Source organism: Bos indicus x Bos taurus, chromosome 19 (genome assembly GCF_003369695.1).
Source record: "Bos indicus x Bos taurus breed Angus x Brahman F1 hybrid chromosome 19, Bos_hybrid_MaternalHap_v2.0, whole genome shotgun sequence".
Lineage (NCBI taxonomy): Eukaryota > Metazoa > Chordata > Mammalia > Artiodactyla > Bovidae > Bos > Bos indicus x Bos taurus.
Window position 1 is genome coordinate 23564892 of NC_040094.1, and position 25556 is coordinate 23590447.

The 25556-nt window shown below is 39.3% G+C and overlaps 1 protein-coding gene across 3 annotated transcripts in view; it reads right to left on the bottom strand.

Annotated features, from left to right (window-relative positions):
* The window catches only part of YWHAE (tyrosine 3-monooxygenase/tryptophan 5-monooxygenase activation protein epsilon), a 35041-nt gene extending 10166 nt beyond the window's left edge, over positions 1-24875 (bottom strand). For 2 of the 3 annotated variants that reach the window (XM_027519601.1, XM_027519602.1), the window contains exons 1-2: positions 24598-24874; positions 1441-1640 (exon numbers count right to left, since the gene is read on the bottom strand). In XM_027519601.1, coding sequence (XP_027375402.1) covers positions 1441-1640; positions 24598-24661 — 264 coding nt within the window. In that variant the 5' untranslated portion in view covers positions 24662-24874. Of the gene's footprint in view, positions 1-1440; positions 1641-24597 lie in introns of all 3 variants that reach the window. The other variant, XR_003506997.1, reaches the window with a different exon arrangement.
* Positions 24876-25556: the final 681 nt, after the last annotated feature.

The following is a 25556-nucleotide window of genomic DNA, read 5'->3' on the forward strand; positions in this document are numbered from 1 at the left end:
CATATTCTTTGTTCCAATGTGTTTGAAGGTAATGGTCACACTGGTACCAGCTCACCACTTTCTATGTGATCCCAGGTAGTTAATCACTCAGAACACCCGTTTTTATCTAGAAACTAGAATAATATCTACCCTTTACAGGGTTATTTAAAGATTAAATACAGTAACTTGCACACATATCTTGTAATTTAGAAATATCTCACGTAAGTCAGCAAATGCCGTTTCCCCTTTCCCTCTATCCACCAAATTCACTCCATGCTAACTTTGTGACAGTTTTTTTATTCCTCTCACTGTACTTTTAAGAGTGTGTTTAGAATCAGTTTCTCAACACTCAACAGTGGGGGGGCTACTCTATGCCTAACAGGATACTTAGCAGTAACCTCATCTCTACCCACTAAAGTTGTGACAACCAAAAATGTCTCTACCAAATGTCCTCTGAGGAGCAAAGTCACTTCTGGTTTGAGAACCACTGCACTAGATTAAACTTTCTTGACCAAAAGCCACAGCAAGAAAAACATTACGTATCAGCATATACCCACATATAATATCTGAGACAATAAATTTACGCCCTCTGATATTTTCTATTATAAAAACAATGACTAGACCCATCTTCATAAGGATATTAACTGTCTCATTTTTGTATCCATATTACCTATCAACTGATGTACTTAACAGGCACATGAATATTGGTTAAGCTGTCCAGAATGGTAATTTCAAGTTACACAATGAAGTATTTTGTAGTCACCACAATAGAAACAATGATTAAATTAGTTGTCTACTTGTGTGGTGCTCTCTACAGCTTTCAAGGAAAAAAAATGTCTTCTCCTCTCTCCTCAAATACTGTATAGCTTCTAATTCTCAACCCAGATGAGTAAAAGATGCAAATCCAGTAAAATATAAAATATACACTGCAGAGGTATACAACAATGTGTGTACAAGGCTATGGTCTAAATAGTCTAACACCTAAGACATCATTCTTTGGACTTCCCTCACAGCTTAATCAGTAAAGAATCCACCCGCGATGCAGGAGACCTGTGTTCGATTCCTGGGTTAGGAAGATCCCCTGGAGAAGGAAATGGCAATCCACTCCAGTATTCTTGCCTGGAAAATCCCATGGACAGAGGAGGCTGGTGGGCTACAGTCCATGGGGTCACAAAGAGTCGGACACAACTTAGCGACTAAACCACAGGATATGACGAGATATGTCTAGGATATGCAGGCCACCCAGTAGCTCAGACAGTAAAGAATCTGCCTGCAATAGAGGAGACCCAGGTTCAATCCCTGGGTTGGGAAGATCATCTGGAGAAGCGAATGGCAACCCACTCCAGTATTCTAGCCTGGAGAAGCCCATGGACAGAGGAGTCTGGTGGGCTACAGTCCATGGGGTCGCAAAGGAGTCAGACACAACTGAGCGACTTTAACACTAGGATGTAACAATCTCACCATTTGCCGATATTCCCGAATCATTTTTAGTTTGTCTTCTCCTCCCTTGTTTTCTTCTTTCTGTTCAATGCTGCTGATTATTCTCCAGGAAGCTCTTCTAGCTCCAATCACATTTTTATATGCAACAGATAGGAGGTTTCTTTCTTCAACTGTCAACTCCACATCCATCCCTGCTACTTTCTTCATTGACTCCACCATTTCTATAAGTGAAAAGTAAAACCAGACCTTACAAACTAAGTTTTGTTAAAACATCCCTATCACAGTAAATCTTTTTCTGTCAAGCTAATGTAAAACAAAAACAAATTTTTAAGCAAAATATTACTTTCACAATCATCAAACTAGCATGAGCAAAAAAACCAAAAACCATGTAAAAGACAAAGTAAATTAAGAGCCCAGAACAAGAGGATCTAGAATATAAATTGTATGGAACCAAAATGCCAAGTATAATTTAGTATGGCTTGGAGGCATCTCTCTCATGTAAGAGAATTAGGCATGCGCACCTACCCATTTCCTAGTAAAAGTAATTCAGCTGGCCATTTAGGATAAAAGTTTTAAATTTACAGGCTCTAAAATGCATTTTTCAAAAAAAGTGATAGAAAATACATTTTCTCTCAAATTATTTCCCAACTAAATAATACTGAATTCCTATCCCCCTCAAAAAAAGTCATGGGAGGAAAGGGCATTCATTCATATAGCAAACATATAGTGAGCATTTTCATTAGTCACAAACTTATCTTTGGATTTTCCAACCCTTCCTCCTTTAGAAGGGCGCTGTCCACCTCCTATGAATTCATTCACTTGGGTGGTTCTCACTTGTTACCACTAGATGGCGAGCAAACAAAGGGGCCCAGATAAACACTGGGAGATCTTAGTACAGAGAAAAAAAAATGTAATAAAATGCATGTGGATGCAAAGGAAGTACCAAAATCCCCTCAAGAAACACTAACTGAACAAATATATTAATGAAGGGACTTCCCTGGTGGTCCACTGGTGGTCCAGTGGCTAAGACTCTGTGCTCCCAATGCAGGGGCCGGGGTCTGATCCTTCATCAGGGAACTAAGATCCAACACGGGCAAAGAAATAAATACAAAGAAAAGTTGCAAAGAAGGAAACAAATATATTAATTAAAACTGTGGTTTTGAAAATGACTAAATGTCATTACCACCATGTGACTCTCCAACTGTACAGAATAAGAACTTTTGGTAATGAGACCCAAGGATCTGCATTTTACAAACATCCTTAGCGTACATTCTATGCATAATACATACATAATAATTATATGATGAAGATGGTGACTTTATGAAACACTGCTTAATGATATGCTAAATTATATGTAATCCCACAAAATGATTTCCAGGAAGTATATCAGGGAGTTAATACAGGAAGTTAATACAAATATTAAGATGGTATGATCTCTAGAAACACTGCAGTAGTTCCTTACACCATAAAACTATACACATGTCCAGAGCAACTTTATTCACCATATTCAAAAGGCGAAAACAACCCAAATGTCCATCCATACAATGGAATACTGCTGCTGCTAAGTTGCTTCAGTCGTGTCCGACTCTGTGCGACCCCACAGACGGCAGCCCACCAGGCTCCCCCGTCCCTGGGATTCTCCAGGCAAGAACACTGGAGTGGGTTGCCATTTCCTTCTCCAATGCATGAAAGTGAAAAGTGAAAGTGAAGTCACTCATAAAAAACAAACTACTGATACAAGTAACAGCATGGGTGACTTTAAAAAACACCATGCTAACTGAAAAAAGCCAGACCTAAATGGACTATGATTCCACCTAAATCAGGTTAGAGAAAAAACTAAAACTATTAAAACAGAGAGGAAGTGGCTATCAAGACATGGGGGTGAAGTGAGGGGCTGATGAGCAAAGGAGTACAAAGGAAATTTGGGGGAAATAGAATTGTTCTGTGGTGGTTACATAATTGAGCACATTTACTAAAACAATTTTATGTGTAAAGTAGTGTATTATAAAATCTTACCTCAATACAGCTGAATTTTTTTAAGGCGATTCTGAAGCTTTAAAAAAAATATTAGAGCATATATGGTAATAAGACCATTAATTCATTTGTGGGAGCCTGAGAGCATTCATTTGAAACATCCAATTTTTTTTAACCACAGCCATGGAAAAATGACTGTGGCAGTGTTTAGAAGTAAAGGGGATTATCATTTCAAGCTCACTGCCACACTAGTTCTCCAACAAAGCAATTTAAAAAGTAACCTAGGGCTAGGTAAAGGTAAAAGCTAAGGTTACTAGGTAAGGAATCCACCTGCCAACATAGGAGACACTGGTTAGATCCCGTGTGCCCCAACTACTGAGCCTGTGCTCTAGAGTCAGGGAGCCACAACCGCCAAGCTCTCTCACTGCAACTACTGAAGCCCAAGCACCCTAGAGCCCATGCTCTGCAACAAGGGAAGTCACCAAAATGAGAAGTGCAAGCACCACAAACTAGAGTAGCCCCTTCTCCCCGCAACTAGAGAAAAGCCTGTGTAGCAACAAAGACCCAGAACAGCCAAATATATATAAATTTTTAAATTAAATTAAATAAAAAGTAACCTAGCTACACCAACAAAGGACCATAATTCTTTTAAATTACAGAGCTTTACAACATTATATATGGAAAAACATTACTAAAATATCTAAAAATTGGGATTCCCCGGTTAACCCAGCAGTAAAGAACCCACCTGCAATGCAGGAGATGCAGGTTCAATCCCTGAGCTGGGCAGATTTCCCTGGAGAAGGAAATAGCAACCCACTCCAGTATTCTTGCCTGGAAAATCCAAAGGACAGAGGAGCCTGGTGGGCTACAGTCCATGAGTTCACAAAGAGACGGACATGACCGAGCAACTAAACAACTATATATATCTATGCCACACTTTATTTATCCATTCAGTTAATGTACTTTTGTACACTGACTTCCCACTTTTTAGCTATTATGAATAATGCTCCTATAAACATTCATGTAAGAATGTACACAAGTCTCTTGAATATATACTTGAAGACTGAAACTGTAAATAGGGTCGGCAAGTGAGGATGATTCTAATTTCTCCATAATGTCACCAACACTGGTTAGTTTCCTTTTTTTTTTTAAAGTCACCCTAGTGGGCATCAAGAAGTATCTCAGATTTTGATTTGCATTTCCTTGATGGCTAATGATGGTGAGTATCTTTTCATATGCTAATTGGCTATTTGTGCCTGCTCTTTGGAAAATATCCATTCAATGCTTTGCCAGTTTTTGAGTTACCTGCTTTTTAATTACTGAGTTTAAAAGCCGGAATTCCCTGGTGGTCCAGTGGTTAAGACTCCAAGATCCCAATGCAGGGAGCCTGGGCTCAATCCCTGGTCAGGGAACCAGATCCCACATGCTGCAACTAAAAAAAAAAAACCCCACATGCCGAAACTAAGACCCAGGGCAGTTAAATATATTAAAAAAAAATTTTTGTTTTTAAAACAGCAGTTACTTTTTAAAAGCCCAACACTACTCATAGCTCTTTGCCTTCAGAAATGTCTCCATTCCAGGAGGAATAAGACTAAGGGTAGCATGAATAAGAAGAGGAAAGAGCTTTATGCTGCTGCTAGAAGTCTTACAACCAGTGCTTTATACCAATTTGTGCAAATTATGACTATAGTGAAATTCTCGTAACACTGGTGTCATCCTTAACACCTTTTAACACTTAGCATCCATTTAACACCAGCAATAGAAACATAATCCTAACTACAATATACCCCCACCAAACCATGTGAAAACCCTATTTATCCTAAATTCTAGACTAGTCACACCATTAAAACCTCCAACAGCAGAGGATTAACACTAGTTGTATTCACATAAACTTCTCAAACACAATTAGCATTTCATGAAATCACCTTTGCAGCAACAATTTTTAGCAATGAGATCTCAGCATTTCTTGCACAAAGGGAGGCTGTCAAATCTCTCTGCAGCAGATATGTTCACAATTTATGAATCAGAGAACAGCAATTTCACGATCAAATCACTATTTGTGGAGGCAGAGTTGGGTACATGAGGTTTAGGCAACAATATACAATTCCTGGGACTCTTGACAGTTGGGGGACAATGGGTAGCTAACTGAAAATCACCACGGTTACAAAAACTCTGAAATATGTAATCCTCACAACTCAAAGGACATCTGAACCAAATACTAAGCTTGTTTTGTTCCAGGTCATTTCTCGTTCATTGAGTAACAGCCTAGTCCATTACACTGAACCAGCTTGCCTCTATTTGTTACTGACTACCCTGCTGTGTGCAGTAAACCACTTCAGTTGTGTCCAGTTCTTTGCAACCCCATGGAACCATGGGATTATCCCTGCAAGAATACCAGAATGGGTTGCCATTTCCCCCTCCAGGGGATTTTCCCAACCCTGGGATCAAACTCGTCTCTTATGTCTCCTGCCTTGCCAGGAGAGTACCACTGGTGCCTCCTGGGAAGCAGTAAATGCCTATACTACATTCAAATAATATTTCCAATTAACAAGACTATGGAGAGACTCATAATATTATATGATCTGATCTTGAATCCTGTACATGAAATGACTAACGAAGACCAAAACTCTTTCATAATACAAAGTCAAGGCATTTGGGTATATTCTGAGAACTTGGCATACCGTATTCTAGAAGCCTTATGGATTCATCTGCTATAGATTATCCACAAGAGGCACAAAGTATGTGAATGTGAAGGCTATAGACTTGTCTTTTATATGGAAAAGTGACAGGCTGGTGAAAAAAAAAAGGAGAGGGCAAGAAATAAACCCATCAAAACAATCTGTAACAGAGGATTGAAAAGTGTCATTTTAAATAATAACCAGATTTGATTTCCAATCAAGAGCCCCTTAGGGTATAGGGTATGTTTACAGAAACAGTCAACAGGGAAAAAAATCCAGCTCTTCCTTTTATCTATTTAAAAGACTAAGATGACCTACCACTTCACACCCCTTGGGATGGCCACTATTAAGAAACCAGAAAACAGGTGTTGGCAAGAATGTGGAGAAATTGGACCCTGTGTCCTATTAGTGGACATGTAAAATGGTACAGTTGCTGTGTAAACAAGTATGGTGGCTCCTTGAAAATTTCTGAATAGAATTACCACATGACCCAGCAACTCCCCCTTCTGGGTAAATACCGAAAAGAACTGAAAACAGGGTCTTAAAGGGATATATTTGGGTATTTTTATAGCAGCCTTATTCACAATAGTTAAAACATGGATGCAACCAAGTGTCCATCCATGAATCCATCAATGAATTAATAGTATACACATCAATGAATAGTATACACTTGCAATGGACTATTAAAAAGGAAATTCTGCAATTTGCTACAACAGAGATGAACATTGAGAACAGTATGCTAAGTAAAAGAAACCAGTCACAAAAAGACAAATATTATACAATTCCACTCATATGAGATACTTAAATTTGTCATAAAGTATAATGTTAGTTGCCAGAGGCTGAAGGGAGAAAGTGAAGTTACTGTTTAATGGATAGTTTCAATTTTACAAGATGAAAAGAATTATGGGGGTGGATAGTAATGGCTACACAAAAATATAAATGTATTTATTTACCACCACTGAACTATACATTTAAAAATAATCAACATGGTAAATTTTGTTATTTTGTGTATTTTCTCTCTCTCACACATACACTAGCCCACAAACACAATGAAGATAAACTAAGTAGCTTGTCCCAAACTCTGTAGTCCCCCTTTCTCAATGAAAAGTAATCCAAATGACAGACATGATGATAATAGCAGAATTTCAATTAACTGGGGAGTGGTGAAAAGAAACTCCTCCATAGACCCAACATGAGAATAAACTTAAGACAATAAATTTATTTCTAGCTTACATGAAGGCAAGCTTCCCAAATCACTATGTCAAATGGAAAGAAGGCAAAGTTATCTCAGGGGTGATGCAGAACTATCATGGGGAAAGCCAGAGAGGAAAAAGGCAAAGTACCTCTGCAAATTGTAAAACTCTGTAAAATTCACCTGGTTCTAATGATAAAAATCATCTCAATAAAAATCTCTCTAGACCAATTTTTAATTGTCAGGAATTGCTGTTTGAAATTATTAGTCTGGGATCTATCAGAATGTATTTTGTATGTATATATCTGAACTAACAGAAAAGTGTTTACACCCCCAAGATACATTAATATTTCTATTAAACGAGAGTACTTTTTCAAAAGCGAAAGATCTATTGTTAAATTAGAAGTAGCAGTGTAGGATCTGTACTTTTCAATATAATGCCACCATTTCCCCCTATTTAGCTTTTTTACTTTACCACACGATGACTATTATCTTACAGACACTTTACAAAATAAAAATCTGAAATAAGGATAATACAATAAGTAAAAAAGAATCACCAACACAAAAAGCCATTCTTCACTAAATGAGAACAGCAAGAGGGAGAGAATAAATATCTTAATTTTCCAATTGCTGAGAAAAAGTTTTGTTTTGTTTGGCTGTGCTGCATAGTGTGTGATCTTAGTTCCCCGACCAGGGATCAAACCCACACTCCTGCTGTCTTAACCAATGGACTGCAAAGAAGCCCCCAGTGTCAAACAGTTTAAACACTTTAGAACATTCTCATCTTAGGATTATCAGGGAAAGGTAAGATATATGAAGATAAATGGCTCTTGTACCATACGCAGAAAAAATATTTGTGTCATCTGGGCTAAAAGAGGGAAAGAGAACAGCAGCAAAGGAAAACCTAATGTCTGAGTTACGGGGAGGGAGAAGTTCCCCAATTAATAAAAGCAGAAAACCAGACTTGTGTCAGCAACAATATTTACAGAGTAGCTAGACTGAGGACAAAGAAAGAACTAAAAAGCCTAAGATGAAAGAGCTCCAGTTGGCCAAAGAGTTTAATGTGATGAATGTCTCCCTTAAAATCTCAATACTTAGTTCTGAAGAGATATGGTTTAGAAATTAAGGAATGAAAAGAAGGAACTCCACCACAGACTGAGTTTGCACAAAAGGGGGGAGTGTTACACCCTTTAATTACTCATCCACAATGAGGCATGCCACGAATGCAAAATGCTCTTCATGTGACAGCATGTACATACTTAACCCAACAGCCAAAGGATGGTTTTATTCATCTTTAGAGAACCTGACATATAATCTTGAGACAGATCAGCCTCCCCTAAGACTTTGGAAAGCAGAGAGGCCTGGATGTTATCTATTTAACATCTCAAAACTCAAAGTACAAAGAGAAAGTCAACGTGTTTTCAACCTTTCTGAACTGCAATTGATAATTCTGTATTCCCAAAGGATAGAACAGGGGTGCTTGGGAACCAAATTATTCTCCAAGTCTCAGAGCCTTGACACAACAAAGGTTTCCTTCTCAAATGTTTGGGAGAGGCCACTATCTTTAAGCTGTACCATTTGGTACTTCAGGCTTGGTACTTCAGTCCAAGAAGCAAGGGGAGAAACAAGAAATCAGCAAAGGGTTCGTCACTGCCACTACACAGTTAGACAGACAAAAATTTCTGCTCACATTTCACTGGCCAAAACAACTCACATGACCTCACTGCTCAAGTACAAGAGGCTGGAAGAAGGGGGGAGGGCACACCACAGTGACTCAATATAGCTTTAAAAAAAGCCAATGAAACCACACTAAGATTTTTAAAAACTGTCAAATCAGACATTACTTGTAAAAGCATAGATATGCATCGGAATTACAGGCAATTAACGCAGATAACGAATTTTGCCTATGGTTAATGACAACGGAGGCAATAACTTAAAATGTTCCAAGTTAAATTGTTACTGTATTTGATAAAAAGAAGTTTCAAGTGTGTTGGGAAAAAAATTTCCAAGGTACTAAATCTAAGAGGAATTTACCATATACTGCAGATCTTTAGAATGAGTCCCAGAAAATGACCAATTCATATAAGAAGCAGTCTTCACTGAGATACTTCTGATCTCATGAAACCAATGACAGTATTTCTACAGAAAGTTACCTTTGTGAGAGGTTTCCCTGGTGGTCCAGTGGTTAAGAATTCGTCTTGCAATGCAAGGAACACAGGTTCAATCCCTGGCCTGGAAGATCCAACATGCTCGGAACCCACTAAGCTTGTGTGTCACAACTACGGAGTCCACGTGCTGCAACTACTGAAGCCTGTTTGCCCAGAGCCTGTGCTCCACAAAAGAAGCCACCACGATGAAGGGAGCAGCCCCCGCTCTCCACAATTAAAGAAAGCTTGCGTGCAGCAACAAAGACCCACCACAGCCAAAAACATAAATCTATTTTTTTTAAGGAAGTTATTTATGTGAATGTCCAGGTATTATGCTGCTTTCAGATCATCTGATGGACTCATGGCTTCTGTGAGGTTTCTATGATTCACTTCTTAGTAGCAATGACCATTAATATTTAGGAATATACAGATAGAGCCAAATTTTTTCTAAAACTATCCTTTTTCTGTGTCACAGTGACAAATACACTACTGGCACCAACAATTATGTACCATAAAGCATAGAAAAGAAATTTGATTTGGGTAATTTTAAGGGCAGGTATTATCAGCTAACCATCAAACAAATTCAGTATTATCCCTAGGGAACATGGTTTTTGACAGAGCTATATTTTCATAAACCCATCAGATTAAGCTGGTTACAAAAATATATTCTCAGAAAAAAAAAATATACATAAATATTCTCAGAAAGCAAAAGTGACTTATATTGGCAATAGAACATTAAAATCCCTGCCGAATTTGACAATTTAGTTTTACCACTAATAATTCAGCTATGTCACCAAGTGTGTGATACATCACTTTAAAAGGTTTTTTGCACTTTTGAGTGTGCTTCCAAATCACTAAAGGGTTCTATGCGGTGCCAAAACACAACTTAAGATTTTACATTACTCAAAATAGTAACTCAGTCCATTGAAAAATTCTTAACTGGGAACTCCCTAGCAGTCCAGTGGTTAGGACTCCATGCTTTAACTGTCAAGGGGCTGGGTGTAATCTCTGGTTGGGAAACTAAGATCACAAACCACATGTTGCAACCAAAAAAAAAAAAAAAAAAAATCTTTTTAATTCCAACAGTTAATAATGTGGAAAAGATCTAAAAACACAATAAAAAGCTAATGTGTGTAGTTTTAGGAGTCTTCTTCTATCACTGACATGTTCCTAGAGAAATAAAATGCTACAGTAGTCACTAGTTACCTTTCATTAAAACTGACCAAAATATCAACACACATCTTACATGTATTAAGAAAGAACTATTAAAAAAGTAATCTGAGTAAAGAGTTTGGTCAAGATTTGGAAGTCATTCCTGGGATTTTTCTTTAAACAAAAGTTTAAATGGCTTAAAGCACACAGAATTAAAAATGTGACATCTACAAGTACATTTTGTGTTGAGTACCAGGAAACAAGCAGGATGCTGAAAACAAAATAGGGGGTCTGGGAAGCCTCTCAAAGGGGTCTTATTTTATTCCAGTTATCATTTTTACTATTCTTGTCATAGCTACATATAACTTTGACCTACATCACTTAACCTTTATGAACCTGTTTCCTCACCTACAATTTGGAAGATAGCCACCACTCACTGGGTTATGAGGGTTAAAACAAGATTGCATCATTAACTCCCTGGCACCTAATAGGAACTCAATAACATGTTAAAATCCTTTTCTTTGTTTGCCTCTTGTAAGATTTAAAAACAAACAAACAGGAATCCAGGAAGATGTAAGCACTTGGAGTGTTGACAAAGCACTTGACACAGTAATGAGCTAAATAAAGAACACAGAACTTAGTCTTAATGGCATCTAGAATGAAGAATCCTTTCCAAATGGTTTTCAATTTACTTCACTCAGATCCACCAGAGGAATCACTATCTTCATAAACAATAAGACTTTAAACTTCAAATGACTCCTTAATCCATGGGCTGCAGAATATATGTTGTGTTAGCAGGCATGAAAACAGCGTTAATTTCATTGTACATCTCCATCAGAGCTCTTGGGTGACCAGGTGCACTGTCAATGAGCAGCAATATGTTGAAAGGAATCCTTTTTCTTAAGCAGTAGGTCTCAACAGTGGGCTTAAAATATTCAATAAAGAATGTCATAAATAGACATACTAAACATCCAGGCTTTTTTGTTCCATTTATAGAGTGCAGGCAGAGTAGATTTAGCATAATTTTTACGGGCCCTAGGATTTTCAGAAATCAAGAAATGAGCACTGGCTTCAACTTCAAATCACCAGCTGCATTTGTCCCTAATAAGCATATCAGCCTGTCCTTTGAAGTCAGGCACTGACTTCTCTGTTTCCAGTAGAAGGCTATGAGACATATGTTTGACACTGGTCTTCAAAGCTCTTCCATGGTAATTCAGTAACAACTGCCCACAGAGGTAGTTAGCCTGATAATACACCTTTATCGGCTATCAGCTGGCCCTCACATTCCAACTGATGTTTCCTTCACCAACAAAGTAAATCACTGGCTCCTAAATCTTTTTGTTTCAGGGTCCACTTCTTGAGAAACTCAAACTAAGAAACTGCAGTTGAAGAACATTGTCTATAATCCTTGATACGGAAAGTGCAGTCTGAAGACAAGTAACATCAGACATCAGCTGGCTTATGAAAAAGCAGAATCCCCCCCCCCCCCAAAAAAAAAAGAAAAAGCAGAATCCCATCCACCATCACAACCCTCTGGTTATCATTTCTACTTAAAGACCACCTCTGGGTGATCTGTATACCAATTAATGTAAAATTCAATGGTCTATAAGGATTACTGTTTCAAATTTGCAGAGACTTACTTTATGACTGCATAATGCATTTTTATAAATGTTCTATTTGTGCTTGAAAATAATGTATATTCTCTTACAGCTGGGTATATATCTTCTTTTATGTTCTTTCATCCAAGCTTGTTAATTGTGTTGTTCAAAGTTTCTACACTTGTGTTTGTCTGCCTGACTTACCATTTACTAAGAGATGTTTACTGAAACCTCCGAATACAGTAATAGGTTCGTCAACTTCTTCCCATAGTTCTTACTATATACACTTCGGAGCATTACTTGCATTGTTTTATACTCTTGCTGAATTAAACTTTTTATCATTACAAAAAATACACATAGAACTTAAATCTAATAAATAAAGCCTCTTGTATAACCTGGCTTCATTTTTTTTCTTTCTGGCCCAGACAATTCCATTCTTAGGCCTCATATGCTTCACCCCATATCGTACTTTTGATGATACATCTGAAGCAAGCCCCCTCTCCCACCATCCAAATCTTATCCACCCCAATGAGTATCTCATCTATCAAAACTAGGAAAACTAAAAGTGAAAGTGAAGTTGTGTCCAACTCTCTGCAACCCTATGGACTGCAGCCCACCAGGCTCCTCCATCTATGGAATTTTCCAGGCAAGAGTACTGGAGTGGGTTGCCATTTCCTTCTCCAGGAGGAAAACTAAACTCCTAGTAAACTCCTTTATATTAGGTATCATAAATTATTTTATCATTCACAAGGGGGAACATTCTTAAGAAATGTTAAATAAATACCTATTGATTAAATAGTACAATGAAAGAAAAAAAAGTACAAGAATGGATATATAGGAGAAATCTTCAGGAATGTCTGTGAAGAGGAAGACGTGAACTCCTAATCCTATCTACTAATCAAAACATAGTATGAAAATACAGAGGCAGATACAGGGAAAAGTGAGAGAAATCAATAAACTACATTAAATTAAGGGGAAAAATTTGTCAGAGGTCCATCCATAAGGTATGCAGTGCCACTCAAAAATAAGAATTGACAATTTTTTTTAAAACTAGACAAAAAATTATGCAGTATTGCCACAGAAATTTATCATATTCTCAAACTCAGGGTCTTTGCTAATTATAATATTTAACTCTGGAAAAATGGCTGAGAAAGCCTCTAAGTGAGCTCTACAAAGTCATCTAGTCAAATACAACTATATACCTGAAGTCTGTATTACAGTTGCGTACCCATCAAATGCCTTAATTTTTTAACTTTTTTAAATTATGAAAGTATGATAACACATTTACGGGAGACTAGAAAAAACAGGACAAGCTTACATATAGTTCCATTATATATCAAAGGCCGTAAGAAGCATTCTCTGATGCTAAGTCACTTCAGTCGTGTCCGACTCTGTGCGACCCCATAGACGGCAGCCCACTAGGCTCCCCCGTCCCTGGGATTCTCCAGGCAAGAACACTGGAGTGCGTTGCCATTGACTCTAATTCAGTGCATTCTCACTGAATGGACTCTAATTCAGTGCATTCTCAGTGACTCTAATTCAGCGATACGTTTGAAAAATGATCTATTCCAGTGGTTCTCAACCCTGGCTGCACAGTAAAATCTCTTAGAAAGGTTTCCTTCCTTAAAGGTAGACTGACAAAGGTGAACAAATGAGAAATTTTAAAATTTTCCTGTTAGACTGGTTGAAATGGTCCAATTTTTAAAAACTTCTTTTATATTCAAAATGTTTTGTTGAGGGAAAAAGGCACATGGCTGAATAACATATATAATGACTTTTCAAAGAAAGAATGTAGCATATTATGTATATATACTATAAATACATATTTATTTTAGGAAACTTCACACATCTCTGAAACCCAGATTTTTCTTAATCAATGGTCTGTCATGATGTAGTTAGCATCTTATTACTTTATGTAAATAAAATAATACATCTTTTACAATTGCAAAAGATAAAGGAAGGACCATATTAACAGTATATATTAACTGTTGGAAAGAGGAAAAACTGACTTGACTTAGCAACTGGTCTAAACCCAAGGTCAAAAGACCCACCTGAAAAGCCATGTACTGAAAAGATACATAAAGAGAAAGGTTGTATCATTAAGTTCCTAGAGCTTCTAAGCTTCAGTCTCATATTAAGAATTTACAAACGGTAGTATTTTTCTCATGCTCAACAGTTTAATTTCTTGATTCCTTGATTAAACAAAATACAATGTGAACATACTCAATGGCCATATGAAAAAGCTAGGGGATTGACGAATAAGCACTAGTTAAGACTCCAAAGCTAGAAAGAAACAAAGACTCTCACAATGGGTGATGAGAAAGGAGACACTTCTTTAAAATACAAAACAGTAAGAAAAATTCCAAATTAATAAATGGAATTCTACTGATTACACTTAAGGAATCATATATATAATCTAATAAATCCAGTTTCTTACAACTGAATTTTACTGTTAACACTGAGACCAATTCTTGTCTGGAAAGAACAATGAGGGTAGAGTCTTTCTAAATTCTCTTTATCCTTGACAACTAGCAAAAAAAAAAAAGATGAAATTCCATTCACGTTATTTGGGAGGAGAAGCAGGACTTTATACACCTCTTCTCCCAAATGATCAGAATACCCAGAGTCCCTGTGCTGCATGGTTCCTAGAGAACTATGTGACAGTGCTGCACTGAAAGAACTGCAAATGCAGCAAATCTGAATCCATTATCCTGGGGACAAAACAGACCTAGAAAGTGCAAATAGGTAAAATCAACTAAAGTAAAAAAAAGCAAAACCAATCTCTGAGGGAAAACATTCACGGACACTCCCTCACTAATCCTGGTGCTTCCTTAAAAGTCGATGTCACTTGGGGTATACTGAGGCCTCACCTTGCAGGCCTTCCGACCACCACTCATATTACGCTTAATTATATAAAATGAATTATTATATAATTAAGTGAACCAGTAGCTCAGCTGACTGGAGTAAAACCCAAAGTTACAGACACAATCCCCAGCTGAAATTAATTTGTTTCATAGCTACTTTCATCTCTTCACTAGAAAATATACTCAAACCTACATATTACTCTTCTGTCTTCTTCCTATATAAAAGGTAACAGAATTAAGCCAAAAGACTGTTCAAAGCAACCTCTGAGTCATAAAATTAAAATGTAAGGAACAAAAAAGAGCAACTGGCTTGAACTAATGTCTCCATACATATAAATATGAAAGTGAGTGGAGTATCAGCTTGGACATGAAAAGACTAGCTGAAAAAAAAAAAAAAGACAAGACTAGCTGAATCCCAGCGATCCCCTACTGTTGTCATTGTTCCTAAGGTTCTTAATCTTCACCTGTAAAATGGGTAGCACCTTCTCTGCAGGGTTGTTTTTGAGGACGGAGATAATGGTAAGCACCTGCAATAGCTGCCAATAAATAACAGATGGTATTAATGTAGGACTTTATGATTACAGTCTACGAAAATAATTTTTGAGGAAAACTTTTGTTAATATCACTTAACTCTAGTTAATTAATGAAGAAAAAAGGTAGCTTTCTACAAAAGTCTTTGATATGGGACAGGAACCAGCACCAGATATAATGCCCTACAATTACACCAAACACCAGTATTGTTATTGACTAACTCAAATTAATTCTTAATTACACATGCTAATAGAAGAGTAATTCTAAAAAGCATTTATATAGGGACTTCCCTGGTTGTCCAGTGGTTAAGAATCTGCCTTGCAATGCAGGGACACAGGTTTGAGGCCCGGTTGGGGAACTAAAATTCCACACATGCCGCGGAGCAACTATGCCCACGTGCCTCAACAACTGAAGCCGCAACTACAGTCCTCTCGCTCTGACAAAAGGCCCCGCATGACGCAAAGGTCCCATCCCAAGTGCTGCAACTAAGACCTGTCTCGGCCAAATAAATATTTTTAAAAATAAAAGCATTTATAAAAAATATAAGTTTTATAAAAAATTATAAAAAGTTTATAAAAATATAAAAAAGCATTTATAAAAAATATTAAAAAGCAAAATAAGCCCCTTGAACGGACTTTTTGTCTATTTTGTTTACTGATGAATCCCAAGTGCCTAGTACATACTCTGAATACCAAGGCTTTTCAAACACAATACTCTTGACACTCAAATGTGTACCATTTTTCTTATTCACCCACCAGCCTAAACAGAGGAGCCTCTCACTCTAAAATTAATTTGTATCTTCTCTTAAAAAAAAAAGAGTAAAACATTTTTAGCCTTGGGAATTCCCCTTTCACTGCCAAGGGCCTAGGTTTGATCCCTGGTTGGGGAACTAAGATCTGATAAGCCATGCAACCGGTCCAATAAAAAAAAACTTACCCTTTAAAAAATTTTAAACATTCCTAACTAGTTTCTGGTAGGTAGAAAAACAAGACATCCTTTTACAAAGATTTTACAATTTTGACTGCAGAAAGGTTATCGCTCCCATTAGTCTCAATACTGGCGGAGGGGGAAAAAAATCCCTCTTACTCTACTCAAAACAGATTTCTCCTCAGAATTTAAGAAGATACTCCCTCAGGCGTGCATACCGTATCTATCTGTAGCAGAACCAAAAAGATGAAGTGAAGAGGAGGTAGAGGTAGAAAGAGAAAGACTGGGAAGTAAACGACCAAAGGCACACATGGGAGGGGAGGAAAAAAAGAGCTCAAAGTCTAAATCTTTCCATAACTTCTGCAAAATTTCACACAAATCTTAACTTTCACAATAATGTATTTTTATTTTATTTGGCTGCACCCGGTCCTAGATGTAGCATGTAGGCTCTTTAGTTGTGGCATGTGGGATTTAGTCCCCTGGCCAGGAACTGAACCCATGCTCCCAGCATTGGGAGCTCAGGGGTCTTAACTACTGGACCACCAGGAAGTTCCCAGAGTTAACTTGGCCGGGGGTGGGGGGGGTCTACTCTGCACCAAAAAAATTTTGTAGTAATACCTTTTGACAAACTTATAGAAGCAAAATCATAACTGTCTTACATGACATTTTTATAGTCAAAGGGCATATGTTTTGAAATTTTCATGGTAATCCTATCAAAATGTTTACTAATTTATAATTTAGCCCATTATGGGCAAATTAATCACACAAACTCCTAAACAGGACACATTTCTACAACACAAAAGAAGTCACAACAGCCATTCCAAAGTCCTACTGTATCTTCAAATGACTAACCACCAAGGATTTAGTAGTATTAATTCATAGCTTTCTTTTATCAGAACCCATTCACTGCCCAAGGCTTACACTAAGCCTTTAGAATCACTTCTCATGAAACTGGTAATAATTTTTCCTAGTCAGTAACCTGAGACTGTTAACATACAAATATTTTTAACACTGATCTATTTTTTTTTTAAACTATAAAACCTTTCATCCCAAACCTATACACAACAGGTATTGTATTCGCTAGGGAGATCAGTATATCCTCCTGGATATTAACCTGAAATTAGTATCAAAGAACTGCCAGGGAAGTCCCTCTTACTTCCCTGGCAGTCCACTGGTAGGGGGCACAGGTTCCATCTCTGGTAGGGGAACAATCGCGCATGCCACGATAGGGCCGAAAAAGAACTACATGTCAGCTCATAATGGCCAAAGAATAGCTTTATATCACTTGAGAATAAATTTGGACAATCTTCATCTTCTGGATATGCAATTTTACAGAAGAGTTAAGATTAAGGATTTTATTTTGAAAACCTTTATACAAATATAACTTGGACACTAAATCCATGAGAATACACTTGCTAAGTGTAACTCAAGAAAGGTTATTCTCTAATATGTATGTAGTTCTGCAGCAAAAACATTCACATCATCTCTGACAATAGGTAATACAAAGTCTTCACAATTAATACTACTACCTCATAATTATACGTTGTAGCAGAGAAGGCAATGGCACCCCACTCCAGTACTCTTGCCTGGAAAATCCCATGGACGGAGGAGCCTGGTAGGCTGCAGTCCATGGGGTCGCTAAGAGTCGGGCACGACTGAGCGACTTCACTTTCACTTTTCACTTTCATGCATTGGAGAAGGAAATGGCAACCCACTCCAGTGTTCTTGCCTGGAGAATCCCAGGGACAGAGGAGCCTGGTAGGAGGCCGTCTATGGGGTCGCAGAGTCGGACACGACTGAAGCGACTTAGCAGCAGCAGCAGCAGCAGTAGTGTACAAAACCCCACAAGTTCGTAACACCCTGTAAATTAGCAAGCAAGGTAGACACTATTAATCTCCATTCTACAGATGGGGAATTCAGAATGATTCCAAGGCCTCTGCACTATACCACATCTGCCAAAGTATGAAAGTCATAATTCTTACTCATAGTAATGTGTCTCCTTGAAATTTTACACAAAGAGTTTAACAAACACATTTCATACTGCTTTAGCTAGATAAAATCCTGCCCTAATCACAAATCAATAACCCATCTACCCAGCTACTGTAATGGACCACTGGAAGAGGGACAATAAATTCAAGATTAAATTTCAAAAAAGATAAATCAGCATAATGATCATGCTTTCTGAACGATTCAGGATTTGGTGTTTCTGAACATAACAGTCATGACAAGACTCAGGTGAAGACTTTAAAAATGTTATTTGGGCGACTTCCCTGTAGTCCAGTGGCTAAAGCTCTGTGCTCCCAATCCTGAGGGCCTGGGTTCAATCCATGGCCAAGGAACCAGATTTCGCATGTTGCAGCTAGGAGTTCGCACGCTGTAACTAAAGACCCCCTCTTCCTCAACTAAGACCTACTACAGACAAATAATTTTTTTAAAATGTTATTTGGAGGAGAAAGGTCCGAACGTAAGACAGATGCTGCTGCTAACACCTAAGGCAAGTATTTTTATACACAAGTCTAGCTCAAAGTAGACATATATAAAACCAACACACTTGGCTTTGACACTATCAGTCAAATTGACTAGTTGGTATGCCAGCAAGCTCTATTTTCAGCAACTACCATATCCATGACTTTTCTAGCTCCTATTTGGGGGAAAGGGGACTGCGAGGAAGAAAGCTTTCACTTTGCCTTTTATTTGTCTAATGTTCTGCCAAATTGTAACTTCACTGGAAAGAAAACCAATATTCTGGGGGTTCAGATCTAAGATCTTGGTGGTAGAGGGATGGACAAAGCTTAGGGAACTTTCTCAATGAGACAACCAGCGCAGCAAAAAATGGTCTTAAGTAGTATGATTATGGGATTCCCAAGTGGTTCAGTGGTAAAGAATGCACTTGCCAAGGCAGGAGACACAAGAGATGTGGAGTTCAATCCCTGGGTAGGGAAGAAATCCTGAAGGAGGAATTAGCAACCCATTCTAGTATTCTGGCCAAGAAAATCCCATAGACAGAGAAGCCTGATGGGTTACAGTCCCTAGTGTACCAAGAGTTGGACACAACTGAGCGCACACATGCATGCATGCATACACACACACACACACACACACACACACACACACACACACACACACACACACACACACACACATATACACAAACACATACGGAATGATCATAGGTCAAGTTTGCAGCTCAAGACAACCCATTTCACAATTATGAATTCGCATCCCTTCATTTCAAGGTATCTCGATTTGGATTATAAATTATGATGACCCTTTTATTATTACGGCAGTTATCACAACTTGGTAAACTTAAATGAACTTCTGAAACAGTTCCTAGGAGTGTGACCCGCATGAATATTTCATGAGCTCAAACAGTAAAAGTTATCTAAACAAACCAAGTTGTCAACTTCGATATATCAGTATATAACTGTATCAAACTGTTAACTGACCACTTCAAAAACAGTAAATATATAATTTTGTTTCTGTTTCCCACTACTCCTTAACAGATTCTGTCTGACAGCTAGCTAAGCTACTATTTGGAACATTTGTGAATCATTTGCCAACCTCCCTGCCCCAAAATTTCTGACTGTGTCATTAATTTAAGGGTTGCATCCATTAAGACCAGGGTGAGGGGCAGACACCTTTTAAAAGTATTTTATAGAAATGCATGGCACTAAGCTGTATCCCAGTACAGACATTGTGATAAACCAAAAAAATTTTAATACCAACACTTAAATTACCTACAATCCCTCACTGTAGCTTCATTCACCGTGCCTTGTTTTTGAAAGAAAACAAAAGGTTACAATGGATATTAGTCAAGTCACAAATACCAAGACATATTATGTGAAATAACTGCTTAAAAAAAAAATTAATACTCCCTTCCCCCACAAGGCACCATCTGATTTAGTTTCACATAGGTCTTTTGTGAGTGGCTCAGGAGAAATAAGAGTACTGGCTGCTCTAAAGGTCAGATAGACAAGTTCTGGCTCTGCTATATACTTGCCAACTAGTCATGTGATATAGAAAAAAAAAATTTTTAATCACTAAATCTCAAAATTCTCTTTCGTGAACCATAAAATAGAAATAACATTACTTATATCAGTATTACATGAAATAAGTAAAAACTTTTGTGAAGGTAGTCTGCGAAATGGGAAGTTCTATATAAACGCGGAATTTTATAAAGTTTAAAATTTTAACCTTTATCCTATGCCTGTCATTACTATTTAAATACGCACACTTTACTGATATATAAGGCTGAAAACTTCTGCAAAATAAGCCTTACAGACCTTCAAAGGAAAAAAAAAGATGCTTTCAGATCAACTTCTTAAAGTATTTTAAACTGATTTGTAAACTTAGATACATTAATTTACTATGATAAAATTTCACTTGCTTTATCAGGTTAAAGTCAAGAAATTTTTTAAATATTTCATACTTCCCTGACCAACCTATTAAACAACTATGAAAAAACTGTTTGTTTGTATGGGCTTTCAGTGGGTTTGCTTGTACTAAAATCCAAAATTTGCTCAATTTCATTATTTGTGTTCTTCCCCACACTAGAACTCAAATTGAGACCTTTTCGTACAAAGGTGAAAAGAGTGCCTAGAAATGTCCACAGTAAGAATTTACCCTATCACCATCTCAAACTGCAAAGATATGATTTCATTCTATCCCATAGTTTTGTAAACCAACAAAATAGACTGAAATAATGCCCAATATGCACAATACTGTACTGTGCACAAACAAAACTATATATAGTGTACTTGCACAAAAGTATCACAATAGAGCAACTACTTTAAATACAAAATCCAAAAGTAGGAGGAATTTTCTAACTGCATTATCCAACTCTGTTTATGATTAGGTAGGAAGAAAAAACATATTCAATAAAGTTAGTTGAAACAGCAGCAACAAAAATTACTGACTTAAAGGACTGATAATTAGCCTGTGCTTTTAAACTCATTACTAAGTTAATTTACCCACCTTCTTCCCCTAACAAGCTGGACATTAAGGAGTTGACTGAAAAACTGCACCCCACCCCTCAGAATAAGTCAGAGATGGGGCTCTGGTGTCTTAAAAGGGGTGCTCTCAAGCACTCAGAAGAGATGCACTCCTGGTGTTGCAGTCACAGACTGAATCAAACCTAACTCATCAAAATTTTACCCCTACCTCATGTGGAGCTCAGCTCGTCATCACAGGGAGAAGTGAGGGAAGGACAAACCCAGCAACTACCCTACAACCCAAACGTAGTTTATGCGGATCCCTGTATTCTCAAAAGGTGTAACTTTTTACATGTCCCCACCACTATCCCTCATATGGTTCATATACATGATGCAAAGTTAAGACTTCAGTAATGCTAAAAGATGACCCGCTTAATATGACTATGAATGATATAAAAACTATCCCTAACACTACTGTTGTTATGTAACAGAAGGCTAGATTTAATCTTGAAAGTCAACCATCCTAGCCCCAAACTTCTGTACTTTTTCTATCTGGAATTTCAAACTGTCCTTTTCCTGAAGGCACCTTAGTTCCTCCTCCAGTATCATTAAATAATCTCTATCAATTGATTCCAATTCTCCAGTACAGAATTAAATGATGCTACCAAAAAGTGTAGTATTAGGTTCAACATAATGTGCAAAATAAAAACATAACGTACTGCAGAAACAAGAAGCAAAGCCAGTATTTACACCCAACTACTCCAAACCAAGTCATCAAATGTATTTTTCACCTTCCCCATACTTGATAAATTGTTTGATAAATAAAACCACGGAATCATTTTTTGTTACCACAAACAAAACTGAATTATTGCACCCAATTAAGGAATGGACACAGGTACAGACTGATTCCTAATGACTGTCTTCCTCTTCTTCCTTTCCAATGAATCCCTTCCAATTTTGTGCCCAACAATCAAAGGAGTTCTGCTACACCTGGTAGATGTTATATCCCACCCGCCCCCCGCCCCCACCACCACCTTTTGATCCTGAAGGACACCTCTAACATTTGATCAACGTTAAGGATGTGGCTCTACAGCCCTGTGTTGAATAACCAATTAAGCTTTTGGTCAAAAACGCTCAACACTCAATTCCAAAATATGATTTCACACTGAACTGTCACTGACTTGGAAGCTACAATCACGAGCTTCCAATCAGTATTTAAAACAAGTTCTTAAAAACAAAAAAACAAAAACTTTCCTTTCTGGTGATCACAGCAGTTTTACTCAGAGACTAAATCCCTACAGAAGAGAAAACATTCCAATATAATTTCGAGTTTCTTCCCAAGGGCAGTGATAGATTAAGAGGGGAACTTATTTGGGGCAAGAGGAGAAGAAAAAAACTTTCATTACAAGTATACCTACAGATGTTCTGACTTTTAAATACTGAAATAAAGACAAATCTGACCTTGAGCTGTACTTCCCCATCATATTTTTCCCTCCGCCTCCTAACAAGAATCTTGTTCAATACAAAGAGCAATTTAAGGATTTATGAAACGAAATTAAGAGATCTTTACTAAATTTTGGGTTCGAGGTCTTTCCTCCTAATTTTCAAACTCCCGAATCCTAATGAATGGTGACACACATGGACTAGCCCTGAGGCTATTCACGTGACCAAAGGCATTCAAGGGAAGTCCCCACACAGCATTCTGAAGTGGCTTAATTCAAGATCAATGACACCTGAATCCAACCATCTCTCATCCCACAACAGCATTAAAAACACAAAAACCATATATATGATTTTTTGTTTTGATAATGCTAGTTTAACGGATGTGGAGTCAATTCAAGTACCAAGGTCCAAAATGGGGGGAGGGTGACCCAAGTCGGGAGGGGCAATTTAAAAAAGCAGCAGTTTGGGACTGACCCAACAGACACAAGGGCATTTCAATAAAGTTCTGAAAAATGACTATGGCACCTTTAAAAACAAAGGAGCAATTTAAGAAAAATTGTTCAAATCTGCACAAACCGTTTATTAAAAATGGAGGGAAGAAAACTGATCTACCGAGATCCCTTACGTTCTTAATAGAAAACCCCAAGTCTCTGCTGAGTGCCTTGGGACTGGTAAAGATCCCCAACGAAGGAAGAACACCCATTTTAAGCCAGGGGAGTCAACCAAAATAGCCACTAAACGTTATTCGAAAAAACTTTTTATTTTTCACCAGGTCATTCCATTTGTCATAACGCTGCGTATGCACAGGAAAGTCACCATTTTTAAATGCCGTTGGACTGAAGCACAGGCATGGGAAAGGCACCGAGAGCGAGCCAGGGGCTCCTTGTCTCCAGCTCCACATTCTACAGTTTACGGAAAATGCTAACAGAAACTTCGAGCTCTCCGGGCTAAGTCTGAGGAGAAGGAGCGTGAGGGACGTTTCTCTAGAGTTCCCTAGAAAAAGGCGAGATTGAACGGGAAACCCAAAAAACGCCACTACAAGCTGTGCCGGCCTAAGGGAAGGAAACCCGATCGTAGCATCTCAGCTGGCCTCCGCCCAGGGATGAGCTGCAGTGATTCCCACTCCCTCCCTCCTTCCCCCACCCCCAACGAAGGCTGCCCCTCACCACAAGCCCGGAGTAGCCCTCGGCTCCTAAGGGTTCTCCTTTGTGAGACTCCACAGCCGCCGCCCCACATTGGGCCTCCGGGGAAAAGCCACCGCCCCCACCCGCCATATTTCCCTGAAAGGCGCCCGCGCTCCAGCTCCCGGTTGCCGCTCTCTCCCATGTGGCGGGTGTTTCTTCCTTCATCACGCCACCCAATTGTTCACCACGTCCCAAAACCGGCCCAGAAGCTCCCCTGGGGATTGCTCGCCCGGAGACAGCACCCGCCATCTCCTCCCCCTCCCCCGCCCCAGGACTCGCCCTCCCCTCAGCCGCCATTTTACAACCAACTCCTCCACCCCATGGCCTTGGCCTCCTAGCTCTCTTGTGTCTGCAGATGAGGACGCCCAAGGGGTCAAATTCCTGGGCCTGGAGCCTCCTACCGCTCTGGGAGCCCACAGGCTATTTCCTGCTTCCCGAATCCACGTCCCCGGGCCGGGCTCGGCGATGATGCCGCCATTTTGTCTCCCGCTCCCGGCCTCTGTGGGCGGCGGCAGAGGGTCCGAGAATTGCAGCCCCCCGTTGCCCCCCCAACTCACCGTCGTATCGCTCAGCCTGCTCGGCCAGCTTCGCCTGGTACACCAGATCCTCCCGATCATCCATAGCGGCAGCGGCTCCGGCAGGGTCTGCGCGACGGATGGAAGCGGATAGCGTCTCCGACTCTCAGCCTCTCGCTCCGCGTCCGGGCAGGAAAAATGGCGGCGCCTCAATCCGGGACTTCCGCCTGCGCACGCGGACAACTGCTCAGCTCTATGGCAACCGCTCCCTGGCAACTGGCGCGGGGGGCGGGTCCGGGTGCTCGGCGCCCGAGGAGGTAGGAACCAGCTAGACGCCCCTCCTCCGAGAGCTCAGCGGCCGCTCGAGGCGGGAACTGCTTCTGCGGGGAGGGAGAGCGCCCCGAGGGAGCGAGGTGGGCCAGGTGAGGCCGGCCTGGACCGCTCCAGAAGACCGTGAGCGGCAGAGCCTGGACTGCGGGCAGAGAAACCAGAGGCTGTGAAGGTTTTCGTAATGACAAGCCATCCTCTCTGAAACTGACTCCTCCTGTTTTCTCAGCCAGGCTCAGTCCTGGGCCTCTTTGAGGGCCCTGATGTAGCTGTGAGGGGAAGGAAGGGTCCAGTTTTCACACTTCACCTTCGCACTTTGCAGTCTTTTTCTGTTCCTCTCCCTTGGCTTTCTTTTTTCCCCTTAGGCCCGCCATGGGGTAGGAACAGAGAAGTTCTTAGAAAAGTCTGGTCTGGAGTCCAAGGTGCAGAAGAGTTGGGCCGAGATCAGAATGAGGTCCAGGAGGCAGGAATGGGAAAGAATCCATTGGTCTGTACTGCTTCCCAGTGGATTCCTAGCACCTTGTACTGAATGCAGTATGCGAATGCAGTATGCGGTATGTTGCAAGACTAAAGCTCAGGTAATTAGAACATAAAATGTGTGGTAAAGTCTGCAATAAATGTAGAATAAGGAGACTTCCCTGGTGGTCCAGTGGCTAAGACTCCACACTTCCTGT